The following is a 12,647-nucleotide window of genomic DNA, read 5'->3' as shown; positions in this document are numbered from 1 at the left end:
CAGGGTCCTTCCGGACCACACAGAGTAGCTTCTTAGCCACAATGATACTTTTACCAGTGCACTTATCACTGCCTGCTCTTCTCTTGTTTAGCTGTTTAGTGTCGACCCCACCCCACCCCAACATAGAATATAAGGTCCATGATGGCAAAGACCTTATCTGTCTTATTTTGTTATCTCTCTCCCTAGAGGCACCTAGAACAACACCTGGCAGAGAAGGTATCCCATACATATTTGGTGAATGAATGAATGAAGTACTAAAAGATGGAACCCAGTTCCTCTGCCCACATAGGGACAGGCAGGGGAGGGGTGGCAGCCAGGGGCAGCCCAGGCCCAGCCTCTGTCATGGCTGGTTGTCATTCTCTCTGCTTCACTCGACCCAGGTCCCAGGCTCATCAGCAGATACACCAGGTATGCTGTGCTCCCTGGAGCCTCGAGCACCATGCCAGCCCCTGGGCCCTCACCTGTGTAGAAGCAGAGCAGCCAGGTGCCCAGCAGCGGAGCGAAGGTCTGGCCTGGCTTGGTCACCAGGGCCACCATGCCAAAGAGAAGCGCTGAGGCTGCCTGCTTGCGGTGATTCAGCACCAAGTCCTCATCCACCAGGTCCGTGACCACCAAGGTCAACAGCTTACAGGTGCCCTCTGTGAAAACACGGTTGCTGCCGGCGAGAGAGAACGGATAAGAATGAAGCGGGGTGGGCGTGGGGGGACACAGGTGTGGGGGCGAGGGAGGGGCAGCGTCTACCTGGCAATGAAGAGGCAGAGCAGGCCGGGGTGGTCGGGGCCAGCCAACAGCATAAGCAGGCTCAGGCCCAGCTTGAGCAGGAAGAGCCCCCGCACCACGGCGTAGACACCCCAGCGCCGGCACAGGGGCAGGAAGTAGAGGTTGTTGAGGTGGGGAGCGACGTAGGAGATGCCTGGGGAAGGGAACGTGGCCTTGTCAAGGGGCGCTGCCACAACCTCCACAACTGCCCACATTTTAACCATCAGAAATCAAAGTTTGCACTGATTCAGCACTAACTCGGTCCAGGCGGTGTGCTAAGAGTTTCCACATCCTTTTATTTAGTCCTCGCAACCCTTTAAGGTAAGTACTATCTCTACCTTACAGATAAATGGAGACCCAAAAAGATGAAATAAAACACACCCAAGGCCACACAGGGAAGAAGCACAGTCAAGACACGTTCCCAGGCCTGTCAGGAGAGTAGTCGTCCTTGTGAACGAGCTACTGCGCCGCATTACCGCTAGGTGGCATGACTATCAAGAGGACCACCATGAGGGCAACCCTACCCACTCAAACTCGCATAAGCTCCCTCCCTTCCTCTGGAAAACAGAGTGGGGGTGGGGCTGGGGGCTGGAGGTGCAACCCCAGCACAGATTCTGCCCTCTGCCACCTGGGCCCCAGCTGGGAGGTGGCTGTATCTGCAGTCAGTCTAGGGGTTCTGGGGTGCAAGCCTCTGTCCTTCTGGCCAGCACAAGGTACCCACTCACCTAACAGGAAGGAGCCCGTGGAGAGGGAGATGTGGTCTGACAACAGATGCTCCAGGAAGAGGGGAAAGAAGTTGCTGTTGAAGTGGCAGTGAAAGACCTGCAACCAATAGGGACACTAAGGAGGCTGGGGAGGCGGGGTGAAGGGAGCCAGGAACAGCCAATAGGGACACTAAGGAGGCTGGGGAGGCGGGGTGAAGGGAAGCCAGGAACAGCCAATAGGGACACTAAGGAGGCTGGGGAGGCGGGGTGAAGGGAAGCCAGGAACAGCCAATAGGGACACTAAGGAGGCTGGGGAGGCACCGGGGAGGCGGGGTGAAGGGGGAGCCAGGAACAGCCAATAGGGACACTAAGGAGGCTGGGGAGGCGGGGTGAAGGGGAGCCAGGAACAGCCAATAGGGACACTAAGGAGGCTGGGGAGGCGGGGTGAAGGGAGCCAGGAACAGTCAATAGGGACACTAAGGAGGCTGGGCAGGCACTGGGGAGGCGGGGTGAAGGGGGAGCCAGGAACAGCCAATAGGGACACTAAGGAGGCTGGGGAGGCGGGGTGAAGGGAGCCAGGAACAGTCAATAGGGACACTAAGGAGGCTGGGGAGGCGGGGTGAAGGGGAGCCAGGAACAGAGGGAAAACCAACAGGGGTGGGGCGGGGGTGGGCAGCAGCAGGAGCCAGAGCGGCGTCTAGTCCCATGTCCTTCAGCATGGACCATACCAGAACAAAACCTAAAACCAAACTCCTATGCTTATCTATAAAAGTTAGAAGGAATGATAACATCACCATTAAAACAACTGAAAGCTTTCTTTTGTAAAACTTTTCAATGCTAAAACAAGCTTAATGACACAAAAACAATGTGTTTCTAAATTTTGCTGGCTTATATACTACATATGTTCTAGGTCTGGCCTGTGGTGTTTTAAAAAGAGTCCTCAGGGACTTCCCTGGTGTTCCAGTGATTAAGACTCTCTACTTCCAATGCAGGGGGTGTGGTTTTGATCCCTGGTTGGGGAACTAAGATCCCACATGCCCTGCAAAAATACAATTATACAAAAGTGTTCTAAGCATTGTGTGTGCTTAGTCACATCTGACTCTTTGGGACCCCATGAACTATAGCCCATCAGGCTCCTCTGTCCATGGAATTTTCCAGGCAAGAATACTGGAGTTGGGTTGCCATTTCTTACTCCAGGGGATCTTCCTGACCCAGGGATCGAACCCGTGTCTCCTGCATTGCAGGCACATTCTTTACCCACTGAGCCATCAGGGAAGTCCACATATGCCCTGCAGAGTGGCCAAAAAAAAGTCCCCAAGGGAGCACCTCTCTTCTATACGCATGTTGCAGGTGAGAACATGGCTGCCCCAAAAGAGAGAGACTGGCCTAAGAGCACATAGGGAGTTAGGAGCTCAGATGCAGTGAGAATCCAGGTCTCTAACTACCCAACTTGTATTCCTGCCATTCAGCGGCTCAGCCTCAGGCAAGGCCAGAACTGATTTTCCAGCTTCTGGGAAGGTGGTTCCCTTGAGTGAGGCATTTGAAGCCATCCTATGAATGGGCATTGCTCCCATACCTGCACCAAGTCCATGCCCACGAACCACAGGAAGTTCCGGTGGCGTGCCAGCTGCTGGAGGTACTGGCCCAAGGTGATGCTACCCGCCTCCTCGCCGCCCACAAGCAGCTCTTCTTCACATAGGCTACGGGGCAGAGGGGAATCAAGAACAGCTTAAGCTGGGCCAGAGACATCACCCACCCCAGGCAGCCATCCATCAGCCAGGAGCCCCAGCATGGCAATCAAGCCCAGCAGAGTGCTGGCCACTCACCCGTCATTCACAGCCATGGCTGGGCACCCTGGCTCCCTGCCGGCCGCCTCAACCCGCCGCCTCAGCAGCCGTGCGGCCCCCACAAAGCCCAGCCCAGAGCCAGTGGCCAGCGCCAGGCAGAAGGCGCGGAAGGAAGAGAAGTCCTCTTTGTTCCAGAAGGCGTAGGAGGCAAAGACAGACAGGGAGCCGGCCGCGCTGAAGAGGGAGCAGTAGAAGTTGAGGTGGGTGCGGTCGTGGGCTGAGAGAGCCAGGTCGGCCAGCAAGGCATGATGGTGCAGGTCTACGAGCGTCAGGAAGCCGTCGTAGAGGCACAGGCACAGCAAGAACTGCAGCCCAGCAGGTGCCCAGGGCACCCAGAATGCCAGGAACGACAGTGCCAGCAGCGGCCCATGCCAGCCCAGTGCCCGCACCCGTGCCAGCACCACAGCCCGTGAGGAGAGCCCAGCACCTGACCTGCCAGGGAGAGGGGGGCCGTTGGGAGATGCCCTGGCAGCCCTGGCAGGCCCCACTCCCTGCCTGAACTCAGGAAATGAGAAGGCCCAGCCAACGGCTGGCAGTGGTTTCCCTTTCTTTCCCCACCCCACACACAGGCAGCGGTCCTCCAGCCCTGGGGAGGGGGAGGTGGGAGAGGACCAGTCCTGAGCTTTCCCCAGGAAACAAACCGGGGTTGGGAGCTGAGGAACTGACGGTCACTCAGCCAGCCGAAGAGGGGGTCGTTGAGACTGTTCCAGAGGAGAAACACGGTCTGTGGGCAGAGGGGAGACGGGTAGGTGGGCTCCAGGCGGCGTCCTCTCCAGGGCTTTCCCCACCCCAGCCTGCTCGCCACCCCTCAGAGATGATGCCAGCTTTCCTGCCTGCAAACAGGTGCTCAGGTCAGTCCCTCTGCCATAACCCACAGCCACTGCCCCCATCAAACTCCCACCATCCAGGGCACTGCTGATAAATACATGTGAATATATTATAAGTGTGCATACAGTGCCTGGCTCACAGGACAGAGGACGGGAGAGTTGGCATAATCCCCACTGAGGCCTCCAGCTCTACCTTTTCTTGCTGAATCTTAGTGGGCAAGCCAGCTTACCCTCTGCTCCTGCCTGGGTAGGACCCTGCCCTGCCATCTGCCCAGCTCCCACCCGGGCTGACTGCCCCAGTGCTGGCCTACCTCTCCAACCCAGAAGGCAGCTTTGTCGATCTTGTACACTGAGACAAAGGTGTCCACGTAGTAAAGCAGGAACACGTTGTGCAGGACAGAGACAAAGAGGGCCAGGGAGCCATAGACCACAGCCGTGGGCAGGCCCAGCAGCCAGGCCCAGGGCCCACCCAGCCTCATGGCAGCCAGCCCAGCCTCAGCCCCAGGAGCACTGAGGTGCGCCCATGGCCATGGGCATTCTGGCCATACTTGTCCCTGGGGAAGAAGGAGCCAGTTAGCTGCAGGGATCAGAGCCACCCCTGCTCCTAACCCCAGACCTCTGAGTCATCTCACTGGGAGAAAGTTTGCACACAAAACTGGGGAATCGCCAGTGGGAATCACCAGCTAAAACAATGCTGGACTACATACCACTATTAGGGAGTAAAAGGAAACTGATAAAGGCGTGGGAAGAGAAGGCAGACAGCTAGCAAGTGCAGAGTCAGGTCGCATGCTAGGGCATCTTCTTTCATCCATATTCTAACCTGACAGCCCTGGGCCTGGGCACACACTGTGCCTACAGTAGAATCTTGGGCAAGCTAGTTAACCCCAGCCTCAGTTTTCTCTTCTGTAAAAGGGAAAAGTGGGTGATCATGACTACTCAGAAGAATAAAAGGATTAAATGAGGTAACTCACAGAAAGTGCTCAATAAATATTGGTGGTATCATTATCATCTTTATAAAACCCATACAAAGTTTACAGCACTGTTCCAATATTATAGGAGAGCAACCCCAAGCTCAGAGATGGTTAAGTCATTTGCCCAAGGTCACACAGCATAAAAGTAGCAGACTTGAACCCTGGCCTGTCTGGCTCCAAAGCCTTTTTTTTTTTTTTTTTTTTGCCACTTGACCTCCCAAACTGGATTACTGTGGGGTGCTGGGTAGAATGGAGAGACCTGCCGTGATGTCAGGTTTCATAGGATGTCAGGTTTCATATAAGAGTGATACGATATGATAAGAGTCCACAACTGCCCATGCACTTTGATTCCAGAAACCCCACCTTAAGGAACTAACCCCAAGAGAACATGTACAGAGTTGTTCACAGCAGCAACATCTAAAAACAGCCAAAAGTTGGACATAGCCCAGGAACACAACAAAGGGACTGGCTCAACAAGCCCGATGCTCTCCACAAAGGTCAAGTACGTGGGCAGCGTCAACACACGGGAGAGAAACTCAAGGACGTGTTACTTGAAAGAACAAAGGACAACACACAGGCCTGCTCCGGACCAGGCCAGCTCGTGCAGAGACCAGCAGGCCAGACTGACCATGGATTTAAAAGGAGATAAAAATCCAATTCTTATTACAGCAGTGCTTCTCATACTGTAATGTGCTTCCACGTCACCTGGGGACTTGGCTCAAATGTAGGTTTTTACCTTCACAGGTGTGGAGTGGAATCTGAGATTCTGCATTTCTAACAGGCTCCCAGGGGGCACCGATGCTGCTGGGCCATGACCACACTTTAAGCAGCCAGGCATTAAGTCTATCTGTCTCTTTTTTTAGATTCAAAGTTGTTGTTCTCTTTTCAGAAACATAATCCCATGTGTGCCTGTCTGACCACCCGCCTTCTCCGCTCACCAGAGGGAAGCTATAGGGGCTTTCTTCTCTCAAACTCCCTGTAGCTAGTTGAATTAGCCCCAGAGAGATAGGTTCAAGTCCTAACCCCCAGCACCTGTGAGTGTGATCTTATTTGGAAAGAGCTTTACAGATGTAACACATTAAGATGAGGTCTGAATTGAGGTGAGCCCTAACCTAAGGACTGCTGTCCTCATAAGGAGAAGGAAATCTGGACACAGACACAGACACAGAGAAAGGGAAGACAGCCATGTGAAGATGAAGGCAGAAATCTGAGTGATGCAGCTATGAGCCAGAGAACACAAAGAATTGCAGGTAGCACAAGACAGCCAGGCGGAGGCAAGGGAGGATGCTTTCCTAGAGGCTCCCTCCAGAGGGCGCATGACCCTGCTGGTGCCCCGATGCTGGATTTCCACCCTCCAGGAACTGTGAGGTTGTTTTAAGCTACCTGCTGCTGCTGCTGCTGCTGCTGCTAAATCGCTTCAGTCATGTCCAACTCTGTGCGACTCCGTAGATGGCAGCCCACCAGGCTCCCCCGTCCCTGGGATTCTCCAGGCAAGAACACTGGAGTGGGTTGCCATTTCCTTCCCCAATGCACAAAAGTGAAAAGTGAAAGTGAAGTCGTTCATTCGTGTCTGACTCCTATCGACCCCATGGACTGCAGCCTACCAGGCTCCTCCGTCCATGGGATTTGCCAGGCAAGAGTACTGGAGTTAAGCTACCTAGTTTGTGGCAATTTGTTTCGGCAGCCCTAAAACTTATGCACCTCCTCAGAGGCTATCTCCTCTTGAAGCCCTCGTGACCCAAGCCTACCCACAGGCCTCATTTACATGTCTGCATCCTTACACACACATATGCAGAACAGAAACTCCTGTTTCCCTATTAGAGTCAGGCCCTGGAGAACCAACTCAGACTCAGTCCCTAAGTGGTGACCCGCCCCTGACAGGTCTTGTTCTTGCCCCATGAGTCCCCAGGGCTCTGCTTCCATGCCCAGCCTTCAAGGGCCTCTATAGTCCAGCCTCTCCTGGCCAGTCCAGCCCAGCTTCCCACGGACCTTCAAGCCTCCATCTTCTCTGGCCAGGCCTTTGTTCTCAAGGGCCCCTGCTACCAGAAGCGCCCTCCACATATCTTCGTTTCCATCTCACCTGTTCCTCAGGTGCCATGGCCATTAGAACTCCAACTCCTCGTCCCTCATTGTGCCTCCAGCCCTGCACACATTCTCCCACCTGCCCGCACTCCAACCTGACGGTGGGGTTCGCCAGCATGGGGCCTGTGTTCTCACCCTCTACCTCCGTCTCTGGACTCAGCCATCCTTGCTGTGGGAGTGACTGGCTGAGGAGATAGAGGCTCTGCAGGGAGAACAAGGAGGGACTCTCACAGGGTCTCTCTCAGACTCACTGGAAGCTGAGGTGGTCACTCAAGAGGTCAGTATGCAGCCTCCCACCCCCGTGCCAGCTTTGTGCCAGTCCACATCTTAGTGATGGAGGAAGAAGGAGGAATGGCCAAAACTACCTGAAGGTGTGCATGCTAAGTCACTTCAATCGTGTCCGACTCATGAGATCCTTTGGACTTAGCCTGCCAGGTTCCTCTGTCCATGGGGATTCTCCAGGCAAGAATACTGGAAAGGGTTGCCATGCCCTCCTCCAGGGGAATCTTCCCAACCCAGGGATTGATCCTGCGTCTCTTACAACTCCTGCATTGGCAGGCGGGTTCTTTACCACTAGCACCACTTGGGAAGCCCGAACTTCCTGAAAGCAGCCACTAAGTCTGTGAGAATCTCTCCCTGGCCAAAAGGGTCCCGCCTTGTCCAAAAGCAGGACGATATCCATGGGGCCTTTAAGCCCCTGAAGAAGTATTTGGTGGGAAATATTGTTTTTTCCCACAGACTTATTGAGGTATAACTGACATACAGTAATCTGCACAATGGAGAAGTCTCTGGTGGCCTAGGGGTTAGGACTCCAGGCTTTCACTGTCGTGGCCTGGTTTCAATCCCTGACTGGAGAACGGAGATCCTGCAAGCCATGTGGTACAACCAAAAAACAAAAAAAGAGAGAGAGAGAATGGAAAAAAGAACCCTTCCCTAGATAATAATACTCTGCATATATTCAAAGTGTATAGTCTGATCAGTTTTGGCATGTGTATGCCTGTGAAACTGTCACAGTTGAGATCAGGAATATATCCATCACCCTGAAAGTTTCCTTGGCACTTTCCCAAGCAATGTTGTGGAAAGAAGGCACAAGTGGAGGTCTCCAAAGGCCCAACTCCATTTCCTACCCATGTGACCTGCAGCAATTTGGTTAACCCCTCCATGCCTGTTTCCTGAATTGCACAATGAAGCCAACCTTCCTAAGGCTAGGGTCAGCAGTCAATGAGAAGATACTTCGACATAGTGAGCACAGTAAGTGCAGTGAGCACCGGAACTTCACCGACTATCACTATCAAGCCTCCCAGACCGTCCATATCCACCACACCAGGATGAAATGGGGATTCACCTAAAGGTGCTTTAAGCCTATAAAGCACAGTGTATGCGTCTGCTTTTACCCTTAACTCAGGTCACCTCCTCTGATTCCCCAGGGCCTTTCAGAACTCCCCTCCCTCACCTCGAAAGCCTTTGTCCAGAGGGAGTGAAGCCTCCTGGTGCCCTACCCAGATGTCCAGTGACCTGCCCTGGTTACTGGAGAAGGTGGACTCTATAGGCAAGGCCCCCAGCTGCCAGCCGCCAGCTCCCTGCACCCACACTGGGACAACAGTAGAGGAAAACCTCAAAGTGTGGTGAGATGGAAAAAGTATGACTTTTGCCATCAAAAGAGCTTGGTTTTAAATCTCAACTGCACTTCCTACTAACTGTACCCACAGGTAAGGTCTGAGCCTGTCTGAACCTTGGTTTCCTCACTTGCAAAATGAAAGTAAGTGCCTATCTTTACAGGAATGCAAGGATTGACTGGTTTGATCTCCTTACAGTCCAAAGAACTCTCTAGAGTCTTCTCCAGTATCACAATTCGAAAGTATCAATTCTAGTCAATCCTAAAGGAAATAAACCCTGAATATCTATTGGAAGGACTGATTCTGAAGCTTCAATACTTTGGCAACCTGATGCCAAGAGCCGACTCATTGGTAAAGACCTTGATGCTGGGAAAGACTAAGGGCAGGAGGAGGCAAGAGAGGATGAGACAGTTGGATAACATCACAGGCTCAGTGGGCATGAGTTTGAGCAAACTTCGGGAGATAGTGAAGGACAGGGAAGCCTGGCATGCTGCAGTCCATGGGGTCAAAAAGAGTCAGACGTGACTTAGTGACTGATCACCAACAAACAAAGGGAGTATTAGAGCACCGACAGAAATATGCGGAGAAACTGGCTTTTGCTTAGGCTCACTTAGATCAGAGTAAGAGCAGGGGAATATGCAGGTAATCAGGTCCTTCTTGTGGCAAGGGAGTTTGAGGAGGAAAAAAAGCACAAAAGGTAAAGTCAGAGGAGGAGGGCCTGCAAGAAGCAGGAGCATATACAGTGTTCAGGGGGTACCAGAGACAAACCCGTAAACCATGGACTAGATCTAGAGGCAAAGCACCCTGCCCAGGTAAGCCTTTGCCCAGGAAACAGAGCTGTGGGAGGAGCATGCAGGGCACTCAACGGTTTCTATTCCAGATGGTATTGCTCCATCAGTAACTTCTTCCTCTGCTAGCCCTCCCCACCTGTTGGTGGTTTAGTCACTAAGTTGTTTCTGACTCTTGCAGCCCCATAGACTAGAGTCCACCAAGCTCCTCTGTTTATGGGATTTCCCAGGCAAGAGTACTGGAATGGGTTGCCACTTCCTTCTCCAAGAGATCTTCCAGACCCAGGGATCAAACATGGGTCTCCTGAATTGCAGGCAGATTCTTTACCAATTGAGCCACCAGGGAAGTCCCACCTGTTAGGGAAATTAAATAAATAGTCCTGTTTAGGCTTCAGAGACAAGGCAGACCAGGTCTCTGACCTTGCTTCTAACCTGCCTGGATACTGCCCTGACTGTAAGTGCCTTGACTGCCTGCTGTGAGTGGAAGCTTTGTGGCACCATATATAAGATAGGGGACAAATCTTGAAATTGTTGAACCCATAGAGCGGCTCTGACCAACCAAGTCCCAGGCTTAACAACATTCCACGTTTTACATGACAAAACAAACAGCATTAACATAAAACCAGAGCTGCTTTTGCTCACAGACTGATGATGATTATCAGTCTGCGTCCAGGGATTATGAGCGGGAACTCTGAACTGCAATTTTTAAAGTCTCACCCACAAAGCGGATGGGATGCCTGGGATCTTTTCACAACTGGGACTCCAGCTGTGCTGTGTCATGGGACTTACCAATGCTATCTGAGTCTGGATGTTGGTCAAAACTCTGCTGTTTCTCTCTCGTTTCTTTTAATGTTAGTATATCAAAAGTAAGTTAGATAATTCTCTAATAAATACTGGTATTATTTATTCATATATAACAAGAGGATTATTTTGTTAACAAATCCTTTGAACCTGAGACGAAAGTGAAAACTTTCCGCAAAACACCACCCCCAATCCACCCCCACAGAGAGCAACAGCCCTGGCTCTCTTGGGAAGGAACAGCTTGGGGCCCATACTAGCCTAGCTGTATAATGTGACTGAGATGTCCTATAACCTGCAACCAGCTCCACCCTCACCTTGACACCATGAGAGAGAGACTGCTGGAGGCTCCACAGCCCATCCCCCACAGCGACAGCCGGTATGGTCCCAGTAGTGCGACCTTGAGCCAGCCACTCCCTCCCTCGGGGCCTCAGTTTCTCCATCTATAAAGTGGGGATCTAAGCCAACCTCTTAGATTGCTGTGGGGCTGAAACGCATAAAGGTATATAAAGCACCAAGCCTAGTGCCTGGCATTTAGAAGACCCTCAGTAAAATGTAACTATTCCTTTTTTTCACTTCTCTGAAGTTTGGCTTTATGATCTCTAAAGGATTTCAGTCTGTGTCTTCTGGCAGATTGAGGATTGAAGTTGTCTTTTCAGTACGAAACACTGATGCTTCTCATTGCCTGGAATATCCTACCATCTTTCAAATTCTTTTTTGAATGCCACCTCCAACCTTAGTTCATGTTGTTCCTTCCACCTAAAACACTCTAGATATAACTACATACCAGTTCTCAGGCATATAAGATATGCCTGGTTTTTACACCTATCATCATGTATCCTTATAACTTGTTACTATTTCTATCCTTATCTTATAAGTGAAGAAACCAAGACTCTGAAGGATCAGTAACTGGCCCCAAATCACAGAGCTATTAAGTGCTGGAGCCAAGATTGAAAACAGATGCTTTTGAGCAAAAAAAAGGAAAAACCCTCAGCATTTCTCACATCACTTTGCCCATCACAATCATTATCAAATCCTGCTTATCTGAGAAAGGGCCAGTTCAGTGGCACAAACCTTCTCAAGAACACCAAGTTAGATGTTCTCTCCCTTTTTCAGGTTCCTTGGCTGAATCCTCTGTGCTGCTGCTGCTGCTGCTGCTGCTGCTAAGTCGCTTCAGTCGTGTCCGACTCTGTGCGACCCCAGAGACGGCAGCCCACCAGGCTCCCCCGTCCCTGGGATTCTCCAGGCAAGAACACTGGAGTAGGTTGCCATTTCCTTCTCCAATGCATGAAAGTGAAAAGTGAAAAGTGAAAGTGAGGTCGCTCAGTCGTGTCCGACTCTTAGCGACCCCATGGACTGCAGCCCATCAGGCTCCTCCGTCCATCAGGATCCAAAGGTCTCCCTAACCCTTCTCCAGCCTCCAAGCTCCTTATGGGCGGGGCCAGGTCAGACCTACCCCTGATTTCTACCTCTAGCCTCCCCCAGGCTCCTTCACCACATACTGGCCTTTTAATTAATACCCAGTGGGTCAACTTGCCCCTAAAAGGCTCATATGGACATCCCCAGCCCAAGGGGGGAAAAAGCAGCCATAGGAGGAGTGACACCCCCATATCCCACTGTCCCCCTCAGCTCTTCATTCTGCTTGACTGTGGAAGTCAGAAAGAAGCAACCTGGGAAAGCCTGATGTGAAACGTGGACAGCAAGGCAACAGGTGAACAAAGAGGAACAGTGATAATAACAAAATGTAACATTTATTAAGCCTTCACCAGGTGCTAAGGAAAACTGATACAATATGGAGAGTGAGCTCAGGACAGAAAGACACCAGATTAGGAAGGGCTTGGAAACCACACACAAGATAAGTCTCCTGAGGACAACAGAAAGGGGCGTGGGGGCCACTGGGGTGCCCGGGTGACAGAAAAAGATTTTTAGAAGAATCCCCCCCCGCATCTTTCAAAAATGCTCCCCTCTTCACCCCATCGGGCTCCTGGAAATAACTAGAAAAGCACGGAAACAAGAGTAGCTCCCTGCTCTTTGAACCAGCCTATGGTGGGCAGGGAGCTGATAAACTTGGGAGAGAAAACCAAGGGGGCCAGATAGGGCCCCCTGGGGTGAGGGGCTCCCGAAGGACTGCAGACTGTATGAGAAGCAATTAGTATGGAGGGGAAAAATCTACTAGTAAGCATTATTTGGAGTTGGGAGCCCTGCAAGTCTGAACCTTATCACTAACTAGCTATTCACTAACTAGTTTATTCCTA

The 12,647-nt window shown here is 51.9% G+C and overlaps 1 protein-coding gene across 7 annotated transcripts in view; it reads right to left on the bottom strand.

Annotated features, from left to right (window-relative positions):
* Positions 1–12,647, bottom strand: part of MFSD13A (major facilitator superfamily domain containing 13A) — a 30,759-nt gene that overhangs the window by 1,530 nt on the left and 16,582 nt on the right. For 3 of the 7 annotated variants that reach the window (XM_070780727.1, XM_070780730.1, XM_019952852.2), the window contains exons 2-8: positions 4,449–4,691; positions 3,952–4,034; positions 3,290–3,742; positions 3,040–3,163; positions 1,485–1,581; positions 742–913; positions 462–655 (exon numbers count right to left, since the gene is read on the bottom strand). In XM_070780727.1, the coding sequence (XP_070636828.1) occupies positions 462–655; positions 742–913; positions 1,485–1,581; positions 3,040–3,163; positions 3,290–3,742; positions 3,952–4,034; positions 4,449–4,616 (1,291 nt within the window). In that variant the 5' untranslated portion in view covers positions 4,617–4,691. Of the gene's footprint in view, positions 1–461; positions 656–741; positions 914–1,484; positions 1,582–3,039; positions 3,164–3,289; positions 3,743–3,951; positions 4,035–4,448; positions 4,692–6,491; positions 9,949–11,466; positions 11,668–12,647 lie in introns of all 7 variants that reach the window. The other 4 variants (XM_070780729.1, XM_070780725.1, XM_070780726.1 and 1 more) reach the window with 4 other exon arrangements.

The sequence above is a fragment of the Bos indicus genome, chromosome 26 (assembly GCF_029378745.1).
Source record: "Bos indicus isolate NIAB-ARS_2022 breed Sahiwal x Tharparkar chromosome 26, NIAB-ARS_B.indTharparkar_mat_pri_1.0, whole genome shotgun sequence".
Classification (NCBI taxonomy): domain Eukaryota; kingdom Metazoa; phylum Chordata; class Mammalia; order Artiodactyla; family Bovidae; genus Bos; species Bos indicus.
The sequence above is the reverse complement of the archived record's forward strand: the minus strand, read 5'-3'. Positions and strand labels throughout refer to the sequence as shown.